The sequence below is a fragment of the Cephus cinctus genome, unplaced genomic scaffold (assembly GCF_000341935.2).
Source record: "Cephus cinctus unplaced genomic scaffold, Ccin1 Ccin1_scaffold0189, whole genome shotgun sequence".
Classification (NCBI taxonomy): Eukaryota; Metazoa; Arthropoda; class Insecta; order Hymenoptera; family Cephidae; genus Cephus; species Cephus cinctus.
In genome coordinates, this window is record NW_014332911.1 from 256784 (window position 1) to 280860 (window position 24077).

Here is a 24077-nt window from a genome sequence, read left to right on the forward strand (position 1 = left end):
GCCTAACTCTTATAGGAGTTTGTTGTTTTTGTGCACACTTACTTTTGTTAATGTACCAATGAAAAAAAAATTAAAAGATGTTTGCACTTTACTTACATTCGAACCGCTTTATCAAAGGCGTGCGTTAATGTGGTACACTTGTATAATAACGTACACTAACCTAGTCAGTGACATTGTTGATTTGAAAACCTAAGTGAGTTTTATTCTTATCGCGTGGAAAATTTCTTCAGTATAACAACAGAAGTTAAATGTTCAGATACATAAATATATATCGCCGCCCGTAATACGAGAAAGCTTCAAACTCAGCAAATTCATATTTTACAAATCAAAAACTAGTTTGACTAGTGATGTAGTTATGTAACGTCTTGGTAATGTGCTATTTGTAATGTTTTGAAATCGAACGCCATCTTGAAATGAAGTCATAGCATATGGTGACTGGTAAATTCCGGTCTGCATATTTCACAATATAAAAAATAGAAAGAAATTGTACGTCTGTTCAGTTGGCATATATGGTAATGCCAATAAATATATGATAATGCTCAATAAATGGTACGCTTTATTCTATCCAATAAGAAAATAGTGTCTCGCACGAGAGTCTTAATAATCCACGTCGTAGTTGCGTAACAGAATTGTTGTATTAGACGCCATATTGGTTCGTCTTATGGGCGTTCGCAGTACTCGTAGCTTCCGTTTGTGACTCTATACATCGATTTATTATACATGTATTGTTTCTTTAAATAGACTTTAGAATTCTATAAATCGATAATAAAACCTTCAGTTCTCTACTCTTGATTTATTATCCTGAGTTCTGAGCTTTCCAGTAACCAACTTAATTATCCATTTAAATGTGGCGCGCTCAATGTTCCCCAGGAAATATGGCCCCGTCATGACTTCCGGGTTCTTTCGGCCATCGCGTCTCGAAGCAGAAGACAGACCGAATCGAGAAATGCTGCGGTGTGGCGGTGCGGTACGCGTTTTCGTCGCGTCTCGGCGTCTTTATTCGGGAAAGAAGCGTGTCTCGTAAAGTGAACTGTTCGAGGGCGTCGTCGAGATTTGATTCGTGGAGAAATCTTTGTGATGGGCCGATGAACCTCAGGAGGGCCTTGTTCGCGACATTTGAACGGGGCGCCAGGTCGCGCACACCAAGAGACTCGTATCACGTGGTGGGCACCCACGTTTCGGGTTGTGGGTAAACAAGGAGGAGAGAAAATATTTGTGCGTATCGTTCAGTACGATTCAAGAGAAAGAGACGGAGCAAACTAAGAAGAGAGAGTGACAGAGTGCCGGCGAGTGTAAGAAAGAGAGAGAGAGAGAGAAAGCGAGAGAGAAAGAGCGAAAGAGAGAGAATGCGTGTGCGCGCGTGTGTGTAGCAGCGTACGGGCGCTAACATAACGTGGTGTGGTATCGTGGTCAGAGTCGTGGTCTTTCGGTCGGTCGCGAGTGTTCGCGAGACGTACGAGGAAGACCGGCCATATTACGGACATTAAAGACGAATTCGCGCGGTGCGTGCGTGCTCCTTCCGTGCGTACATCCTATTAGCAATCCGGTGGACTAGATTTCGATAGACTAGTGATCGGCGGCAAGTGCGGCCAGAGTACGGCTCGTCCTCTCTGTCCGTCCGCGAGGAGAGATCACGATGTCTACGTATTCCCGGACGCAGGAGAGCGACGCGTGGGCGCTGCTTGCTCTCAAATCGGCACCGGCGAGCCCGACCAAGGTGCAATGGAACCCGGAGTCCAAGGGAGCACCGATAGCACGTCTCGAAGGACGGGAATTCGAGTATATGGTGCGCCAGAGGCGCATCACCATCGGGCGCAACAGCAGCAAGGGTGAGGTGGACGTGAACATGGGTCACTCCAGCTTCATTTCGAGACGGCACCTCGAGATATTCTACGACCATCCCTACTTCTTCATGATGTGCAACGGAAAGAACGGTGTCTTCGTGGACGGGGTCTTCCAGAGGAAGGGGGCTCCTGCTTTTCAGTTGCCAAAAACGTAAATTCCTTCTTTTTCTCATATTCTATCACTCATCCTCTTCCCTTTTATTTAACCACTTGTTATTTTCCTGCATCTCTCTTTTCCAATGTCTCTGTTTCATACTTTTACACTTACTCTCTTTGTCTGTTATATTCTCTCACGCAGTGCTATTCACTCTTTGGAAATTTTATAGGCTAGACCAGTGCCCTCTCTGTACTGTCAATTCTGATTCCATTCGATGTAAACAATACCTTACTGTAAACAATTACTGATTCTACAAACAGCAAGTACTGCTTAAACCAGTACATGAGTCAGCATCTCTTGATATAACTAGAATAACTTGCATGACTGATTCATGCATAAAGATTTCCTGCACTTTATGTGTTACCATTGCAATGAAATTTAACAATATTTTTTCTACATCGGTGACTGAATAACATTCGCTACTGGGACTTCAGTTTAAAGTAGTATGAATAGGACTGAGCGTAGAGGTTAAAACTATTGACGTTGACACACATTTTTTTTTCTTAGACATTTTATTTCCATACCATTCTCCTAGCTTCTGAAATATATGTAATATTCGTAAACACATAATACGTGGGGCATATTATTGTTTTGTTGTTAAAATATTCTGACAGGCTGAGTATTTGGTTGTCCGCAAGTGCAGAAATTCCATATGAAACCTATTTGTTTATTCTTGTGCTCTATTTATAGCTACCACTCTAAGCAACTGACTTGCATACCTGAGTGAAGACACTTGGACGATAGAGCCCTATGATGCTATATATTGTCAACTATTTGAAAGAAAAAAATTAATGTAGCAATCACTAAATAAGTATGTTTTATTCACAGAAGCGTGTTCTTCTGAGCAATCCTGCAAAGTTCAGAGGATAACACTTTTTCAAATCGTAATTCCACGTGGTACTTCATTTACAGTGCAATTAGTATTTCTGTTTACACATAACCTATTTATAGAGATTGCTTTGGGCTATTTGCTTAAACGGGACATCAGAGTGGCGGCTGAGATAAAGCGGAAAACACTGAAGAGTCATTTGTCTCTGCATGATGCAACGTGTGCCAAAACGATCCTTATAAAATACACACATGCAACACAACATGAATTTGCATAACACAGATACTCCATTCAGAACGCTGCTTATATTTAAAGGCGTTACAGCAATAATAAGTAGCAGAATCCAAAATAAACTTAAATCGAATAACACTTTAGGGAAACGTGAAGAAAACTTGAAAACGATTCATCACCATAGTGACATCAATTGTTGACACATGGATCTGATTATGAAATGTTAATTAGTTTCATTTTTTTTTATTTTTCAGGTGCACATTCAGATTTCCGAGTACAAATATAAGACTGGTGTTCCAATCACTAGTGGACGAGCAGGAGCAAGGTAACGTTCGTGTTCCTTCACCGCCAAAGCAGAGGGCTCCATTACCACCACTGCGCATCAATATTCCCGACACAGGGTATAGCAGTCCGTTCCCATCTCCAACAGGGACGATCAGTGCAGCAAACTCGTGTCCGGCCAGTCCGCGTGCCGGTCAGGGCAGGAGAAACATATCGGCTGATTTGCAAATGGTGGCCGCATATGCCGCGGCCGTAGCAAATGATCCTCAAAACTCAGGAATAGAGAGGCACGAGAGTGGCCAGAGTTCCAGCAGACAGATGAGCCCGGAGCCTGGCGTGGAGTCACGCTACAGAGGTGGAAGCAGTGCAGGTCCAAATGGCACCGCGGCTCACTACAGTCCGCCTAAGGATGACTCGAAACCGCCATACTCCTATGCACAACTGATCGTACAAGCAATAGCATCAGCGCCTGATAAACAACTCACCTTATCAGGCATCTATTCTTACATCACGAAGAACTATCCATACTACAGAACTGCCGATAAAGGATGGCAGAATTCGATCAGGCATAATCTATCTCTCAATCGTTACTTCATCAAAGTACCCCGCAGTCAGGAGGAACCTGGCAAAGGATCCTTTTGGAGGATAGACCCACAATCGGAGGCCAAACTCATAGAGCAAGCTTTCAGGCGGAGAAGGCAACGTGGCGTTCCGTGCTTCAGGGCTCCTTTTGGATTATCCTCAAGGTTTGTACGGCGTCGTCTGAGCTGATCTGATGAATCTTTAGTGAATTTATTTTCATTACGATAACGTACAAACGCACAAGCATAGAGATTTGTGAGCCAGCATGATTATTATTATTCATCGTGAGTCATAGAATACTCTGTCACTTAGTGGAGACTAAGATTTCTTGATCGTTATGTATCGTTATGCGTTTCCCATAGTACTTGTTTTCGGACTAAACTGCTAAACCTAACGTTTCTTTGACAATTAAAAGTTTTCCATTGATTATCATAAACAGAAGCGCACCAGCATCGCCGTCGCACGTGGGAATCAGTGGATTAATGACTCCCGAGTGTCTCAGCCGGGAAGGTTCACCAGGTCCCGAATCATATCCAGACAGCTCCGTGCCATCTCCTGCGGGACAGCTAACGAGTCAGTCTGCTCCAGGTTCACCCGGTCATCCTTACGCTCCGCCATCAGCTCCCACTCATAAAGGTCGTCTTATGCAGCAGATCACGATTGTGACAAATGGCGTCAGTGGCGATATAGCCAGAGAAGGTATATATTATGATGTGTACTCGCATAGATACATTGAGAGTCCAACTTTTATTCAATTTGTGATTTTCAATCGGTCCAGAAAAATACTTGGTGCCTGGAAACGTAGTGGAGGAGCACTCGTTGTCCCCTGCTGGACAATACAGTCCAGCTCCTGTTATCGTACAAACCTCCTATAATTACAGGTACGCGTACCATAATTAATTTATAAATTTGTACGTAGTATTTACCTTATGGTGGCCGAGCGCAGTTTGAATGTATCGTTTTGTAAACATTGTTTCAGTGGGAGTTTCATTGGACCTGACGCAGGCGTTGGGGGTGGTAAGAGAGCACACGAGGAACCGGATAGTTCGCCAGGCTCACCGGCCCCCCTTGCCATTGTCGAGAGTCCGGAGCCGCCTGAGCATCAGCAGCAACAACCTAAACGTCAGCGTATCCACGACGCGGACGATCATTGAACTATTCCCCTAGCTTCTTTCTATGTAGGACTTTGTTACATTACATTATCTACTGACGTCCAGGCGCACCGCACGTTCTCAAAGCTGTTTCCACTGACCATGGCAGCCATGAAACCATGAAGGTATCACTTTCAATTACAATTAAAATGTAGTTGAATCCGACTTTTCCTAGAGATTGGACATGTTCCATTGGCCTTTAGATATCGAGGTATATCTACTGTCATTTCTGAAAGAGCCGCTATTATATACGAGTGAACCGCGTGCGATAATCGGAAAAATTATATCAGACAAAATTAAGAAAAGTTGTATTTGGCATCAGATTGTTGACCTAATACGGCGACATTTGTATTGGCAGACTAATCTAATGTAGCATTAGACACGTCTTTGAGCTCTCATGGAGAAAAACAGGGACTCCGTAGTCATTCTTTTGGTATTCTTTTTATTTTTTTCTTCTGGAGATTGGAAGGAGCTATAGGAGAACGATCGGTGCGTTTGATTTGTACGTAGGATCCCCCGAAATATAATTACTCATCGCAAATGACCAAGTTGTTATTTCAAATCGTAACTGCAACAGCCGTTTTCACTTTTTGTTTTTTCTTCTTCCATGGACACGCGTTACTTTATACTGTATCACTTCATACACGTATACTACATAACACAGACAACTTTCACACTTGACATCATTACATGCAAGCCTCGCAAGTCGAGTCCCTCATCCCCTTTCGCTTTCCTTTACGAGTTGCCTCTCTTTATCGAACTTAGATGTCCTGCTGCATTACGCTTGAGTCCGCTGGGAAGTTGAGAAAATACAAGATAACAAAGAAAAAGCGTAGCGTTAATTTACAGCTGATAGGATGCGCAATCGTATTAAGGACGTTGACAGTATAGTGGGAGAGCACAGAAGGGTAGCGAGCACGGGAGAATTGCAGAAATATCTTATAAGATGTTTGACTCATTCGATTCTACTTCATGACGTTGATCGTAGATATTTTCTTGGCTTGTCGCGCAGCCCCGATGAAATTGAGGAATTTCGCTTTGTCTCCCTCACGTCTAACGGTCAATATCTTGCTGTGACGCAGGTAGCCTATCGAGTGACTGCAGGAATGATTGAATAAGAGCGGATGCGCGTGAGTATGAAAAATAAATAGATTGAGAGAGACAGAGTTAAGGGAAGAAATAATTAATTGTATTTATATTGGGAAAGGCAATGATTATCAATATCGGCAGTATAAAGGAAATCAAACGCATCGTTTTCGTGAAAATTAGTTGGCATGCCGACTGTCACCACGAGTATCCATATGCTATTCGAAATAATTCACTCGCAAAGAGTTCGTACTGCGAATTTAGTACCGTTTTAAGTGATACTAATAAGAACCAAAAATATATTTAATATATATAGAGGTACTCTAGCTGTAACGAAATTTAGAAGTAAGGCAATTCATTCGTGGCACGACAAAATATCCAGTTATGACGTGTCACCAATCAGTGCGAACTACAGAGAGGAGTATTTGATGAAAGATCTTTGGGGAAAGCTGACATTTCAAATTAGAAGAAAGAAAGCATTTATGACAATGTAATGGTAATATTCTATTGGCCGTTATCCTGGTACTCGAGCAAAGAAGAAAAAGCATTAGAATAATAGTATTTATTTGTGAAGCACTTCTTTTGATTTCTTTTGACTTAGAGCTTTTGGAATTTATGCGTTCCCAATATAAATACAGCAACCATGGTGGGCCCAGTGAGCTAGCTGCGCGTCGTCTAACATACATGTGCTCTTTTATCATAGAAGACAGAAAGGACAAATTTAAAAGTTGAATAGCCAACAGGAAGTGTATACCTATATATATGTACATGTACACTATTATTTTGAGATCTGATCATGACGTATCGACCAGTTGTAAAGTGATGACTGGCCAGGATGAGCTTAGCAGGAGGCGATTGAGAATCGATTATTCTTGAATGCTGATGTCGCTTAATAATAATAGTAATAATGATGACGATGATAATAGTAATAGTAAAATGGTAATAACAGTAGTAGTAGTAGTAATAATAATAATAAGAAGAAGAAGAATATTAGTCTATAGGCAAAGGATACGGCGCGCCTTCTGGCGTTATTCGAATCGTCTTAAGGCTCAACGACTGGATGATGAGGTACTACCGTGCGGTTTTGTTATTCGCTGCGACAAATAAAACTATATATTAATAATTAAAATTAGAGCGTCGGTGCAATCCAGCACATGTCTGTCTGTCCAGGAGCGAAAGGGGCATGTAACATAATTTTCATACGTTTCCTTTTCTTCTCTTACTTTTGCCTTCCTATGCAATGACAACTTTTCAAACAGGAGTGAATACAGTTTTTTTATTATGCAAAATGCGACGGTGCTTAGAGCTTTCAAGAAATTAATCGAGGGACGGCGAAGCTTGTTCTGTTCAGACACTGACTCAACCATTTAGCCATCATCTTTAATTTTCTTGTAAGAATAGAACCTCAAACTCTTTTTAAGTATCAAACGAGCCAGCACCCCTTTTGAACACAAATGTACTATAATGCTAAAAACAAACCTATACCTTATTATATATATATATATATATATATATTATATATATATATGAATTATTATATATCTAAAATATATTATGAATATTATGTTACAATTGGGTTACTCTGAGTTGTCCCCAATAATCATGCTCCCTCCTCTATTGAGGTCCCAACAAAATGGGTATCTTAGAATTCTTTGTAGTTTTATTTTTTTCCTCGTGCCCCTCTCAGCTCTCCACTCTTTGTCCTTGAGCCCATTTTCAATTTCCTGAATAAAAGGATACTTCAGGAAAACACACTTGGACATTGCGTAACAACGTAATATTCTGTATATAATTATTTTTCACGACAGATAATTCATTCATCATCTTTCTTTTTCATCCTTTCGGAATTGTGATGCGACAAATGCTTGTATCGATAAATTGATAATAACGGTGACGATGATAATGTTAATGAGGCGCGACCAGCTGTTTTATATTTTTGTGGCTATAGTACACGGAAAAAGGTGGCAGTTGCGAAAGCGAACCATGGTCTGTGAAGTTTTGTAAATTCTGGAGTCAGAAGGAAAAAATCTCGAATGGCGCACTAAATTTGATGAGATAAATGATTTTTAGTAATGAAGGAATTTGTTTGGACGGAAAGATACGCATTTATAATAATGAAGTATTCGCGAAATAAATAGGACGCATTTGTCGCTTTCTTTCTTCCTTTCGCGTCACGTGTGCTAATTACGCAAGCAGGAAGTTTTATTTTACGCCACACTAACGTGATGAGATTAAACTTTGTGCGCTTCGACGTGGAAACTGGTTGGCAAGCTTGCAGAATCTTTATCCTGCGTGCTAGTAAGATTTATTATTGAGAGACCTGTAGCGATGCGAGGAGCGCCTGGCGATCGGCAACCGGTCGTACAGCAGTGTCTTAGAACGGGAAGCATCGTTCGCCCAGCTTCAGGTGTCCGTAATCCTCGTTTAGTTTAGTTATTCGGGACTAAGAATCTTACTCGCTAGGCTTAGGAAAAGCAGTTTATTTCCTGGCTAGTCCTGCGATGTCTCAATCGGCGGATGGCCATGATGGAAATTTGTACGATCAGCCGCGACGTGAATGGAGGGCCATTAGGCCAGAAACACGGGAGCTCTTTGCCGGCGCGCGAAACGAAGAGGAATCGAGAGCCCAAGGAATATAAATGTATCCAGAGATTTATTGCGATGCAGGACCTCGTAAATATTCCTTCTGCCCCAGCGAGAGAGGGGAGAGAAGTTCCGTTATTCGCGAACGAGAGAGCCGATATCGTGCATAAAGTTCGAAAGTGAAATTTATTGCGTCACGCGTCAGGGACTATCGAGTGGTCGGAGGGTCCTTTTTAAGACTTATCAAATGGGTCGGCGGGCTGGGCTGGAGGGCTATCATTCGAGCTTTGCTTACGCCACGTGTTTCCTGCACGATCCTTCCAGCTTCCTCTCTCTTCCCGTGTGCTTTTCTTTTTGAGCTTTCAGCAGCGACGACATTCGCTCCTGTCGTTGGACGAGCAAAGGATAACGAAGCACGTGCGCGTACTAGGACGAGCTGTCAAATAATTACGCCCTCAGCATCTCATTATGCTGCAGCCCACGTTCATGCGGCGCAATCAAATCCTGGACGCCTGTCAGAGCCACGTGGTGCATTCGGATTCTCTCTTTATTTTTCATTCTCTCTTTTCCCGCATATTCATTTATCCATTTTTTCTTTTTGAATGATTTGCATTCGCAAGGCACTTGCGTCAAAAGCGCATGTATGCGAGTTGGGGATTAGCACAGGGACACGGTTTTTCTCTTTTGTACGCTGTTTTATATATATTTGCATTTGAATTATTAAAAAGGATTTTGTGATGGGGGCATAACCTTCTTACCCCTATACAATGCAAATGGGTTAAGAGATACAGCTTCATGCAGAATTGGTCTCGATGTCTATATAAATTTGATTCGCCCTCGGGCTTTGAATCTCATCCTGCTATTGTCGCGTGACGCAGGGAGACGGTAATTGGGAGATGCAGTTTCGCACGTTCTCTCGTACGTTGCTAGTTAGTATTCCTTTGTGTTCGTAGTCCTCCCAACCACCTGCATCTCACGTCCTATTAAGGAAGGCTCAAAACCTCCCGAGACGGTTTTCTGTCGCGTTTTCTTGGGTTAGGATGCGCCAGCTGGCGAGATGATCAGTAGCCGGGTTTCAGACTGCCCGATTATTATGGCAGACCCTCTGCACGCGCTTGCCCCACTTGCCCCGCCTGCCCCTCATCTAAACTTTTCGCAGGCACGTTCGATCTTTCCACCTTCTTCTCCTTTTGTCTTTTCCTCTATATCTTTTTCTCCTTTGCACACACTCGGATTGCGCACTTCCTTTACCTCTCTCTCTCTCTCTCTCTCTCTCTCTCTAACCGCAGCTCCCTTCATAAATCTCCAGAAGGTGTCGGGACACGGGAATCGCTCCCTGTCAACCAGCTTTCGTTTTCCCTCGGTCGCGAATGCAATCTGCTCAGAATTGGACGGGTTGTCTCGAAAGGAACGTGTAGCACTGGGAATCAGTTTTTTTGAATAACGTCGCTGTCACGCAATTCGCCTGTCCGTACGTTGATCTATAGTAGATACAAACAACGATAGATGCTGATGTAGCTACTTCCGGTTAACAGGATGATCCCTTCTTAAAGTCTTGTGTCATGGAGGCTCAAAAGTCAAGATATATTTTTTTCAACTATAAATAGCAACCACTCTGATCTCGTTGGCGGTTGTACCAACGGAGATACCCTCTATTTAAGAGGGCGCTTCTGGGGCCAGTCCGATACTCTGTGTGATGTGAATTTTCGACTCAAGGTCACAAGGCGACTCCAGCTACCGATTCAGATAACGTTCTCGCTTTCTGATTATCTTCGAGTCGCCACTCTGCTCAGAAGTTGCGCTCTCGAGTCGATTCGTACAGTTACGCCAATGCTCTCGAAAGATTTGTTATTCTTGAGTTGAGGTCGAGGCGCTCGAATCTGCGGTGGAGGGATAGAGTCTCGAGACAGAGGCGGGTGTATCCGACGGAGACGTCTCCACGTCTCCACGGACCGGCGGCAGAGTCCGCGTGAGATACCGGCGGGGCGCTTGAGAGAGGCCGGAGGGGAGGAACCTCCTAGCCCGACTTAAAGATTAAGTGCCCAGCTGTCGCCCGATACCCTGGGGAAGGACAGGGGAAGGGGCCGTGGAGGATCTCCAAGAGTCACGTACCGATTCGCTAGGAACCGCTCTCGATTAAGTTTAAAGGGACGACTCGAGAGAAAGGATAAGAGTTATCGGCTATAGGAGAGAGTGGGGCAGAATGTGCCAAGTTATGTAAAACGTGAGGCACTATGTGCCAGAGGGAAATTAAGTTTTATTGGATCGTCTCAACGTTGTGATATTATATGCCAACGCAACACCAAGATGATGGCACATTGTGTCCCAGAACTCAGTGGCACGTTGGATCCCACTAGCAATACACTACGTTCATCGTAATAATTCATTAGTTTTAAAAGCAAAAGTAACAAAACATAAGCACTGAGGTATGTACGGATAACTACTCTATCAATTATGACAAAAAACCTGGGCTCTCAAGGAAACTGTGTTAGATAGCGAGCGAACATTTTTTTTCAGGAGTCCAAATCTATTATATTTTTCTTTCTTTTTCAGCGATCTGTTGTTTAAGTTTATTTAGGACTGACGAAATTTAACTTAGCTCATTGTTTAACACACACAAAAATTTAATGTTTACGCGTCACAAACCTGCGAGATGTCTACCGTGGCACACTGTGCCCCACTCTCCCCTAAGGATCTCGACCAATCAGAATGATTAGTTCCCGCATTTGACTATTGTCAAAGCAGTCTGTCTTGGGACACCGATCGGGGTGCGTCGGGCTGCCTCGCGCTCTCGGACTGTCTTTCGGAGGTACAGTGTTGTGTTATAGTGCCGTGCCCACCCGAGTGTCCCCTACATGCAGTTCACAGTCTTCACGGATTAGCTGAACCAGCCTCGGTTAGTACTCTTAATTTATTAATTGGTGGAGGGATTTCAATTTTAAAACTCCGATTCGTTCTACTACGTTCTCGATCAATTGCTCGTTGTGTCCGGCACTATTTACCTCACACTTGAGAATGGCCGATATCCCCCAGTGGTACTTCCAAGTAGGGAAGGAAACGCATGGTCTCTCCACGAAGCCATCGAGTAATCACCTTCCTCCTGGCAGAGCATTATCGATCGTCCGCGTGGCTGGAACGAAGTCTCCTTACGCCGTCAAAGAAGAGCCGCGACTTTGCCCGCTTGAGCAGCAGAGACATTAAACACGGAGCAGATTTCTGCAGTGGCCACTAGACCCGATCCGCGGAGAGGCGATCTTAGCCACCTCAGTCCATTGGAACTAGGAAACATTAGGAAGATTAATTAACCTATAGCAGACATCCCCGCTTGAACATTTGTACACGTGAGGACGTGCAGTATATATATGTATAATTGTATATAGTACAGCTCGGTTACGAGACGAAGCACGTTCGTTCCAGCCATTACGGATTAAATACCCGTAGCGATCCATAACCAATGGCTGCCCGAGAGCCGCATGATACGTACGCTGACGTGTTTCTGCACTTCTGGCCGTGTTCCGCATGGCGACGGAATACTTGTGTTTCGATCGTTTTTCTGTTTCCAGATCTTTTTTTCGAACTTATAAACGCAGCTGCTCTCTGTTACGCACAAGCGTGTTGGTTCAGTTTAGTACAATAAAGAGGGATGCATATTTGAATGGCCATGACTTGTAGACAGTCGTCAATGCTCCCTATAGTCCTGCTTCGTAATCGGCAGTGAATTCTCTTTTTTTTTTTTTTTGGATTTTCGCTCCAGCACTCATTTCGCGGGAGTCGCCAAAGCCGCAAGCAGCTGCAAAGCTGGCGGAATTGCTGCCACCAGGGGAGAAACATTCCTTCACTTTTTGCCCCTTGTATCGGAATGCACGTTTTACTCTTTCCCTCTTGACGGCCTCGCTCTGTCTTTTATCTTTTAGAGCGGCAGCTCAAACTGATACGGATACCCAAGGCCGTCGTCGTCTCCTGCAACTGTCGTTGCTACCCCACAGCTCGGGGGACGGAATGATTAATTCCTTGAAAGGTGCACTTCCATCCAGCGGCGATGGCAATCGCGCTTGCAGCGGCAAGGAAGTGAAGAATGAAGTGGAGATGGAGGAACAAGCAAGGTCGGAGGGGATAGGAAAGATGGCGCTGAGGCAAAGGAGAGAGAGAGAGAGAGAGAGTGAGAGGAATTTTCATTGGAAGGGAGGACGGGGTCCTTTTGTTTTCTTAAGCATCCACTACTGGCACCCGTTGTCGCTCCCTCGAGGACTTGCGTGACTTAAGAGAGCTCTCGCTCTCTCTCCCTCCTTCCGCTATTGGTACCGCATCTGCCTACCCACCTCGTGCTTCGTGTCAAAGGAAAATATCTCAGAGCGTGCGAAAGACACCGCGCTGTCTCCTCTCGTAAAATTGGAATTCCTTGGAAAATTCCAGCCTGCTCGCTATAATAACGCTGGTCCAGGAAAAGCCAGCGTGCACGAGGCCGGAGGACCGAGCTGGGAACTGCATCTAGAGCTGCGAACTAAAGTTCTACCGGAATATCGTGCGAAATTGAAAAAAGATGAAAGAACCCAATATCTTGATTTGACAGAGCCGAAACTTTTTCAACAAAAAGTTTTGTAATGCGACATCACGGTGAAGAAAAATGTTGTTTGGGTGAAAGATACAAGAAAACAGCTGACGAAACACTGACTCTCCCTATATCCATGCAGGTCACGGAGGACATCGGAATTAGATATTACCCTTGCTCAAACAAGTGAAAAATCAATAATTTTTGAATGGACCTGGGACGTTTGCAGCCCTTACAGCCCTTATAGTCTCGAAGGAATTGAAAATATCCCGAGTAGCCAATGGCCAGCGGACAAACAGGCCCGACCATGGGAATTCCTGGAGAGACTCCCAGTGTCTACCTTTTTATTTTGTCTGCCTATATGGCCTATAATTCGCGCAAGCTCGTTACTCTTCCGGAATTGATAAGCTAGAAGGAGAGGAGGAAAGGAAAATGGGATATTAACTGCAGGAATAATAGATGAATAATGATCTACCTTCTACGAATTCAGATTGAACTGATCCGCGGAGAGATGAATCTAAGAGCAAAAATCGAAAAGGGTGCAAGGGAGGAATGGAGGTATTGAGGGATGAAAGGATTGAGGAAGGGAGGGAGGAAGCTAGCGAAAGCTTCCTGGGACGAGAAGGCGAAGTGAAATGGGTGAACAGGATGAAAGTATCGTAGAAAGTCAGGAAGGCGATGCGAAGGATACTTAGAGCTCAAGGAACTCAGGATTTGCAACGGGCCGAGATTTCACCTGGATTTCTCACGACGTCTTGACGTCGCGACGCCGAAAGACGTACGTATTCCTTTTCCTTCTTGGATCCTTACTCTCTCGTCTATATCCCTCTAGAAATATAGAGCCTCCTCGGCAAGATTCTGCGCGGATAGAAGAGGAGAAAGAGGAGAAAGATGAGAAAGCGGAGGTTTGGGGATCTCGGCCGAAAGGATCAACGATCGCGCCCGCGAAAGCCGCTTTTCTCAGAACCTCAGACTTCCAGGAAGTCTGCAGCCTCTCAACATCCCCCGAGGAATCCCAAGCCGACTGGCGCGATGAGACGTTGCCAGTGGCGACGCGGTGGCCATGGCTCGTGCGGGAACTCTGGGGGTCAGCCTTTATTTTATTGTGTGCTTGCGTAATGCTTATGTATACTTGTGCCATGATCTTGTTATGTATTGGGAAATCTTAAAAACCACGTGACACTTTGCTACACTGAGGAGCGCGGGAAGATCAAGTATCTATAAAAATTGTTGATCACGCTCGAAAGCTTTTATCTCGCCGTTTTCACTGGCAGAACGAAATATAGAATCCGCGAGAAGATTACCTCTCGCGGTTCCCTCGTGGCTCAGGACGCTGTCGCGATATTGAAGCCTGTAGCTAACAGTAGTAGTAACTCTTAAGGCCACCGTGCAAGCCGTCGAGGTCACGGTAGAAGGGTGGAAGGGTGGAAGAGGTGCATGGGGGAAACTGGGAGGTCGAAGGTCCTGGCACGTCGGGACCTCCTGTGTCGTCGTCCTTCCGGAACATACCTGGGGGAGCTCGAAAGAGGATTGGCTGGATCAGTAGAATGATCCATTACATTGATTTACTCATTTACAAGATCGAATGGCAGATGTAACGCAGATCATAGATGAATGGAAGGTGTAAGGGTTGGTTGAAGCTTCGGATAATAAAAGGGGGATGCTGAAGGGAGCGTAAAAGAAATTAAAGAGTCGATAGGGGTTGGGAGAAAGCGAGGATAGATTTTTGGGTTTCGCCCCAGCGAGGATAGCATTTGAATTCGGGATGAGACATGGGGAAAATTGGAAAGGATGAAAGCAAGAAGGAGAGGAAGGAAGTACAGAAGGCAGAAGGTTGATTTGGGTTCCAGCTGGAGGACTTATCTAGATGCGCCGTGTACAAGTGCATTAGAGTCAGAAGGGATGCTGGTACAAGTGGCAGGAGGAGGAAGAGCTTCCCGGTTGGTTGGTGCGGAGGAGGAGGAGGAGGGGGGCTGGTCGGCGACGAACTTCTGGCTGTGAAGCAGCAAGACCCCGACCCACCTCCCACCTCCCAGCTATAAGCCATCTATTCCTGGAGAATAGATGGCTAGAGAATCTCACTGCGGGCTTGGAATAATTGAATAGCACTTGAGATAAATAAAAGAAGTTTCTCCCTGTATTTCCACAGATAGTGTACACGGCACTATGCTTCGAAGATAACTATGCAATTTAACCGTAGATGCATCGACGGCAGGATCTTCGGGAATTCCGTGAATTATGCTTACATAGCAAATACATATTTCCTCTCTACTGTGCGCTATGTATCCAGCATCTCTTACGCAATCTTCACATTTTCCTCTACCCGCTCTCTTCTATCGGACGTTCACTCTTCGCACGAGCAATCATCCGTTTGGTCCACGGATATCTTGGGCGGCTGGAAGCTCAGCCGTTCGAGCATTAGAGTCAATATTTTCACGTAGAATTCTTTCCCAGTGGGTAAACAGATGCATCAGGTAGCTTAATGGCAATTGGATCCAAATGGATCCTCATGCCACGAGAGGGTGTAGTACTGTAGAAATGCCGGGCGCCACTTTCGTTTCACCCCTATTCGTCACACCGTCCCTCTGTGTGCTCAGCGTCATTAATGGTGTCCAGTTTGTAGGCGCAGTGCGGTCACAGGTAAGACAGGAGGAGAGTTGGCGTCGCCTGTTCACGTATAGTATCTTGGGCTGGGCGCGCAACGCGGATGGCACTGTGCTGCGCGAGCGAGACGCCAGGGCGTCGCTCGGTGCGTCCTTTTCGCGCAGCACGAGTGCGAGCGAGACGCCAAAACGGTCCCTGATTAACGGTAGCTAGTCTGGCCGACAGCATAGGAGAACAAGATGTCCCACGTTTAATCTTTAACCTTCGGACCAGCCTGACTTTAGGAAAATCTTGATCCACTTCCAGCGATCCCGATCACGGTGTTCCGGATCGCGATTGGCGAGCGGCAGTTTCCCAACTGATCTTTCGCTTGCGCGAGATAAATAACGGGAAGCATCTTGGGCGACCACTGTATCCACCCTCAGCATCTTCCACAACCCCCTTTCGCGGGACTCATTCTCCATCCTGGTTTGGGGTATAATGTACACCGTGACCTCTGACCCTCCCACTCGACTTCCTGAGCCGCGCTCGATTTACCTTCCCTTCGAGTTACTCGGAAATTTGTCTCTTTCTCTTTCGCTCTTCCTGCCACGTCTGTCTGGAAATGGATCGATTGTCAGAGTTGCGTCGGTGAGCGATTCTACTTAATGAGCGACCGAGCCAAAAAGTTCCGACTGTTTTCAAGAGTTATCGAGGAGGAACGCTGCTTGGCACCAGTGGGGGGGAATGCGGAAGGAGCAGCAGGGGAGGCTGCTGGAATTGCGGGTTTGACGGAAGAGGGAATGTTCCATATTCGGTGACCTTGATGTGGTTTACCGGGACGCCACCAAACAACCCTCACGGTTTGTCTCTTAGCCATTTTTCCCTTTTTCTTTCTTTCACACTCGCACTCTCAGCGACAAAGGCGAGGATCAATTAAAAGGCGATTAAGGCTGGACGGGAACGAGCTTACATTTAGTAGATTTAGTAGAGCAAACCAGGAGATTTTCAATGCGCAGCTGGGGATGCGCGTAGAATGAGGGGGAGGAGGAGCAGGAGAATGGGGCTTAGGACCTGACACGAAAACCTTCAAAGTCGCTGTGAAAATTGCCGAAGCCGAGGAAATGTACACAAATCCTGAAGAAAGGATAAAGAATGGCGAAGGAAAGAGAGAGAAGAGACAGGCAAATCCCATGGCGCGCGGAGGCGAATATCGCGAAATTAAATACAGAATGCCCGGTGTGAGAAAGTTTTAATTAAAAATTACCGTCCTGCTTTTCTCTGCGGCGTATCCGGTGCTCTTTTGAGCTGCCTACTTCGTCCGCGTCGTGTCGCTGCTCTCGCGCTCCCTGAGCTGAACCCAACTTGGAGCAAACCTCAAGGAAACTTGAAGCATCCCACCGCGCTAATGGAGCGGGAAAATGTTCGAGCAACTGCTCTCTTTTTTCCTCTTGTTCTTCGTCCTCTTTGTCATGGCCGAGATGCCAGGACAGTAAAAAGCACTGCACCCTTCCTTGTCTTCCTTGTCGTCCTTGTCTCTGTCCTGTAATCCTCCGGTGCCTCCCGTCGTTTCGCCTCCTGTTTTTTGTCCTTCTCCGACTTCCCCTTCCGCGAGTAGAGCAACCTCTCCACCTATTCCCCGGGTAGTCGCTTTTGGGAATACATCTCTAATTAACGTCGCTCTTCTTGCAGCCACTGGACCATCCTCTTCCGCGGAGAGAAGAAAAATTATTTTACGACTCGGCCAATGTTTTTTTCCCCTCTTTATTCGCGGGCTATCTTTTTATGACTCTGGTCTCATCGCACACGCGGTCGTCGATTGCAATGACTTCGAAATAGCTTCCCGGGACTGAGTTCTATTTTGCCAGCCGGTGCATGCGTGGGTGTATCGTGAGCGAGCGTACTCTTTACAGCTGCAGTTTACGTGGATTCCTCGAGTCCGTTCCTGCGATCCGCCGTTGGCTGTGCGCCCCTTTCGGGGCTGCGAACCTTTTACTTCATCATTTTCATTTATTTCCCCGCATTACGCGGATGCTTAACATTCGCGTATAGAATTTGTTTTGAGCCACTGTGAGGACCCTTCTCCACCTCCTCGCCGCTCCTGCTTGTCCACCTGAACTTGCACAAATATTTCCATCTCGACGTTAACTTTCTCCTCCTGTTTGTTTTCCGTTTTAATGAATTCCCACGAGAGACTCAAATATTCTCGAGGCATAACAGGTTGCTGCGGGTGTGCAACAGGAAGAACATGCAAGCCTTTCAGAGCGAGACTGGAGTGTCATCCGCAACCTTAATAATTTTCTCCTGAATGAAGGGAGGATAAGAGGGAGTGGCAGGAGTGGCAGGAGTGGCTGGAGGGCCGAGAGGGCCAAGAGGATCACTGCCATCCGCACGGATGGCTCTGCGATGTAGTGAGCTACGAGACACATCAGCTTTCTCGGCCTCGAGGATATATTCCCGCGGGGTGACGAGTTTCGCCTACCTTGCAAAACCGATGTGCCTTCGCACCCCAGCGGCGTCGTTCTCGAGTCAGAGCTGGAAAATGATGAATGGGTAGGAGATTTCATGGACGATTTCGCTAATGAAAAATCCGAATGCCGATTGGAATGAATGCGATACGCGTGGCACGTATCTATATGCGGAAATGGAGTCTACATATGTGGTCCATTTAGCGCGGCAATAAAGAACCGTTGAGTGGAAAAGGATCGGGTAACACGGACACTGGACCAAAATGGTCCCTACGATCTCCTCTTTCTCTGTCTTTGATCCTCTCAATGTTTTCTCCTCGCGACCACGACTATTGACTTATCTAAATAGACGTACGTCATTGGACGTCTTGCATGAGTCTGGAAGGCACAAGGAAATGCATAAGAACTGACGGTTGATAAAGAATAAAAAAATAAATATAGTTGAGGTGGAAACTGGAGTTGAAACAGGTCCTCGTTAATGTTCCGCTGGAAAGTCGGAACTCGATTCCGGTTGGTAGAAAGACCCCCCGATAAGGACCGCCTGTTGCCCCATTAAAGAGGCCAACCCTTGTTCCACACTCTACGAAGTGGAAAGGCACGTCACACTGTTTATCGGCTGCCTCGGATCTGCATCGGCCGACGCGATCTTTTATTTCCAGATAAAGAATCTAGCAGCCGCAATGAGAAAGAGAACAAATATGTTTAGATATAGATATACATATGTATACCATAAGGTTATTTACAGAAAACGGCAACAGACCTGTAGTACGTAACTAAATAATGAGAAGGCCAAAAAGATAAGAAAAAAAAAAAGAGAAAGCGTTTAAGGAAGTTCCGACAAACCTCGAAGGAGAGTGCAGGGCTGAGAGTGCATTGGGAAGAAAGTTTTGAAGGAACCACTAATAAAGTGCACAGCTAATCACTAATGGTGGAAATAAACGTATCCAGCGAGTGGCGTATACGCCTATGTAGATATAATTACTATAGTACAAAAAGCAGTGAATTACTGGACCGGCTGGAGCGTCTGACTCGCGCACGTACGTATTGTCTAATTGTAAGCCGAAGAGGCTGCTTCCGCACCACAACAATTCCCTGTCGAATAGGGCTGCGTGAAGTTGTGCGCAGTTGTGCGTGGCTACATTCAGTGCCGTAGGAACCGAATGGGAATCAGCTCGTTTGACCCCAGAAATTTCCAGACGCAATTCTCCGACTACATTCGTATAGCAACGTGTGTCTATAGACGTGCATAGATACGTCTAGCTAAGGTAGCGACAGTAGGTAGTGCAGTAGAGTCCAGTAGGATAACTGGAGGACGCGAATTCCTTATGAGAAACCGACTACAGCCCCTGCAACTCGAGCAGCCATTGGGGATGATCGGGGTGAATGCTTATACTGTACGTATATTTCTAGTTCGGTATAAAAGATAAATGAAAATCTGATAAGGTTGAGAAAGTCTGATGAAAGGGTGTCTGGCTAAATCGCAGGGAAGCAGCTCCCTAGTTAGTGGTAGACTTTTCGAGCGAAGAGGTTAGTGCCTTATGGGGGCTTAATTAGTAAAGGCCAGAGTGGGCTCTCGCACGTTTCTCTCGGCTTCCACCGATTCTCGGCGAACCATCCCTTGGAGTTGGCAACCGAGCGCGATAGAAGGGCCAGCGGCGGGGTTTTAATTTTTATTCGAAAGTCCGCAGGGCCGTTTAAGCCAGGTAGAAAGAGTCCCTCTTTAAGCGGCACTGGCTTCGCCTTTATTTTATTGACCTCAGCCTTGAGGGGGCGAAAGATAACCGTTCCTCTTTAGGCTACCCCTTAGAAGCGCATAGGTATAGAGCGAATCCTGGCTAATTCCACGTCGGAGATTTAAGGGTCCCTGCCGTTCAAACTTTTAAAGCGAGGCGATGAGAAAGACAAAGTTTGTTTTACTTGGCACTGGGACGGGACGGAAACTGGAAAACTGAGCTGCAGGGATAAACTACATGCAACGATGATTAAAAGTAGGATCCTTTCCCATTTCTTTTCACAATTAAGCGTTGCTTTTGCTATATCGTATCAGTTCATCCTGAACTAACTCGGTGATCTTATTGCTAGTTCACCAGGTCGAAACTTCCTTTTATATCTACCTCGCAATGGGGTGGTAGTTTTTTTTTTTTCGTTTTCTTTTTTTTTGCATTTCAAACTCGTAGCTATCGACGCGGTCCGACGCCATTGTCCACTTTCAACCCTCGGTGAGTGGAGCACCCGCAGGATCCCCAAGGACATTGAAATTCTCAATGATAAAAACTAAGAAAATCCGGCTGATTTATCGGACGAGACTCGGCGGAGCTCAGGGTGCGCAGCTTCACCCTTGGTGTGACGGCCGACTCATCCCGTCCTCAACGATTTTTCGTAAACGCCGGAGAACGCGAGAAAAGGAGTCTTCCTTCTTATTTCGACGATCTAGCAAACGCCAACGGTAGGACGCAGACCAGTAAATATCCGAGGATCGCAAAGACACTCAACTTCAACTGGTTCCAACTGGCTCCAACTGGCTACAACTGGCTAAAGCTGGCTACAACTGGCTCCAGCCTCCTTGTCTCTCCCAAGACCTCGAGGAAAGTTTGAGGACGCCCACGACGCTATCCTTAGACGACGGTCTTCCTGGATTCCTTGGGGGGTTGAAAGGAGACGAATCGGACGATCTCGAGATTGAAACTTAAACTGAATTTATCGAGGGGATTTTGAACGCTCACTTTTTCAGACTTCTTTGGAATTTCTTTGCCGTGCTTCGAGCCAGCCATTAGCCAAGGGATGCCTGAGTAATTCAACCTCTTGGTTTACTTATTCGCTATATTGCTCTTAGGTATAAGACTCTCACACGGAATATTTTATAGGATTCAGGGAATTTGGAAATTCCCACGTGCTCGGAATGCTTCGCAACCAGACCGAAACTCAGTCTCAACTTCTCATTCAGTATCTACGTACAAGGTTCATATAGGTATTATCCTTTCGTGGACTCAACGGCTTTTGCTCGTAGCGTCTGATGAGCCGCCATTTGTCTACGTGACAAATTGCTACTCGCAATTAGTTACCAGAGAGTTCCAGCTTCCAGTCGCGAGATTCTCTCTCTCTCTCTCTCTCTCTCTCTCTCTCTCTCTCTCTCTCTCTCTCGCACTCCCACTCTATCCTGAAAGGGTGCAAGTCGGGCTTTGGGTACGAATTCGACGAGGAATTTCCAGTGTGCTTGTGCGGCGCTTGCAAAAAAAGGACCGGGCTTAATTTGCCGATTAATTTCAGGGTTTTTACGTGACAAGATCGATTTTCCGACTGCAGAAAAAAGGAATGCTTCGGCAATCTTCGGCAGCTGCCGATTTCGAGCGAAAAGACTCCCTTTTTTCCACAATTGGTCTATAGTTTTGAAAAATGTGCTCTTGTTGCTTTTGCACACACACACACACACACACACACACACACACACACACACACACATATTTGTTTAACCTAATGAAAATTCAGACATTGGAATCGAATGTTAAGAACCGAAGGGGTTATCGCGCAGACCAGCTTACTAAAGTTATCCCAGTTCGATTTCGTTTGAGTAATACATTGTCAGGTTGCACGGTGGCTTAATTAAACGCTAAAGGGACGATTAGTCCTGGGAGCAGCGTTGCGGAAGATTAAAATTTATTACGTTGCTATATATATCCTATTCCATTTTACTATTCTCGTTGGCAACCCTATTCTCAGCATTCTCTGGCAGGCGCTATATACCAGTCTATTTACCGTCTATACTCCACCTACATACAGTAGGCACTGTACCCCATTGCAGCCACGTAGATTGAGAGACCGAGTAGCGTTTTCCTTTACTGACAGTGGCAACCACAGTTAGAAGACGACGTAGTTAACATGGCGAACATGAAGATTCGGATTATTTCTCATTTAGTTCTGACGATCGTGCCACATCTACGTACATAGGCTGCGTTATACTATCCGGGGCGCTTTCCTCCGGCTATACAATCTGTAGCTCCGCGCTAAGGCTCCGCGCTCGACGGCAGGAACGTGCGGATTGTTCGGCTAAGAGCTCGGGGGATTAATGGATTTAATCTACTTAATGAACACTGAACGTACAGCGCGAACTCTAGCGGCGATGCGACCAACCGGCAAAGTAGCTTTTCGTGTACGATTTTCTAGATTATCACGCGATTATCGATCCATGAACCTGTAGTATTTATTTATCGATTTATCGTTAAATAGTTCAGTCAGCTCCTATTACTCTTGGTGCGCAATAGTGCAGCTGCTTGTTTGATCTAACTGCATTAAAACGTTATTAAATATGAATAATGTATCAGTTTATTAGCACGTTTACCTGCCGACACCGAATTTTGCCACTTGGAATTATTTGACTCCTTGCTGTGCTAACCCATGTGTCTATTGTGACCGACAGAATTTCCACTTCCCTTGCTCCCCTGTTTTATCTACGGATTTAAATTAAATAGATATCTGTGCGCTCAATCGACATTGTAGACGCAGAGCAATGTGGCTTGGCGAGTAGTAGTGTAGAGTAGTAGCTGTATTCCAGCTACAATTACCGGTTAGCAAGGATTTTAAGTCCCGTACGAGGAACTTGGAGTGTCCTCCTCTTTACCTGAATCATTCAATTTGATTACTCATACAACCAAGGCGTGCTTCGCCAAAATGTTCCCAGTAATCATGTCCACGGATTTCATTTTTTTTTTTTTTTTTTTTTTCGTTTTGGTATCTGCTCTGCTTTCGTAGATTTTCAAACTCTCTGTAGTACCCAGCAAACTTGACCCAGTTGAACGTAACCAAGTGAAAGCATCATTCTCAGCCAGAAAATTCTCTCAGCCTTGACGCAGCGCACAGCGCGAGGTTGCCTGCCTCTTCGGCCTCTTCGGATTCTTGGCATCCGTCTCCATTACCAGATTAATTTTTTTCTTTTTCCACTCGTTGTCTCTTCTCGGTGGCCTGATGCCAAGGAGCACGAAACGAGAGTAGACGCCGCATCAAGTGCAAAAGGTGCTCCTGTGGTTGGTACGCGTTGCCAACCAGATGCAACCGCTATACCGACGTGCGATGCTCCTAGTGTCCTTCTCCGTCCGCTGAACGATAATGACCACTCCTCGTGAAAGTTAAGGAAATAGGGGAAATGAGGGAACCGGAGACCCGCGCGAGTTATCCCAAGCCTACCCGGTGCTGCTTACTCCTAGGGATCTTCAGTGTAAATTAGGGGCTGCGAAAGGGTACACTTTCCCGCTTCAATGATTCCAAGGAGAGTCCCCTCCTCTTCCTCTCTCGCTCGCCCGTTTCTCTTCTTCGGGGAAAAATGGGCAGGAGAGAACCCATCGTTAATCGTTAGCCCGACGCTGGATTATTTCGTGCAATTAATTATCAGTGCCGGATGGGGAGAGAGGGATGGGAGCAGCAGGATAGCTTCCAGGACTGGCGGTCCTGTCGCCCGACGTTTTGAGGTAGCCCCTTTTGCCCCCTTAACCCCGAAGAACTAACGAGAACCTTTTACGATTCCCTCTCTCTCCACCCTGCGCAATTTAGCACGGACACGAACCGTCGAAAGTTGTAGAAAGGTTTTCGACCGTGTGCGATTCCTGGAATCGGGGGTAAAATTCCTAGATTCAAAATTGGCGATCCTTGTGCCGTCACTCCTTGGATGCGCACCTTCGAAAGCTCTCGAAGTGTCGGTAAATGTCGATGCAGGAATTTGTATCCAGAACCACCCCCCCCCC

General features: G+C 45.7%; 2 protein-coding genes across 2 annotated transcripts in view; both read left to right on the plus strand.

Annotated features, from left to right (window-relative positions):
- Positions 1–1636: 1636 nt before the first annotated feature.
- LOC107264696 (forkhead box protein K1) lies at positions 1637–5744 on the plus strand. The gene is made up of 5 exons (XM_015733228.2): positions 1637–1995; positions 3316–4089; positions 4365–4624; positions 4704–4806; positions 4905–5744. The coding sequence occupies exons 1-5, from the start codon at positions 1637–1639 to the stop codon at positions 5077–5079; spliced, it is 1671 nt and encodes a 556-aa protein (XP_015588714.1). The 3' UTR covers positions 5080–5744.
- Positions 5745–11508: 5764 nt separating this feature from the next.
- The window catches only part of LOC107264704, a 42545-nt gene continuing 29976 nt past the window's right edge, over positions 11509–24077 (plus strand). The window contains exon 1 of the mRNA XM_015733244.2: positions 11509–11641. The gene's annotated coding sequence lies outside the window, so the exon portion shown is untranslated. The remainder of the gene's footprint in view (positions 11642–24077) is intronic.

Excerpts from the sequence above, each read along its gene's own strand:
- LOC107264696 (XM_015733228.2), top strand. The coding sequence starts at position 1,637 with ATGTCTACGTATTCCCGGACGCAGGAGAGCGACGCGTGGGCGCTGCTT. Across the intron at positions 1,996-3,315 it reads GCTTTTCAGTTGCCAAAAAC|GTGCACATTCAGATTTCCGA; the intron begins GTAAATTCCTTC and ends TTTATTTTTCAG. Across the intron at positions 4,807-4,904 it reads CAAACCTCCTATAATTACAG|TGGGAGTTTCATTGGACCTG; the intron begins GTACGCGTACCA and ends ACATTGTTTCAG.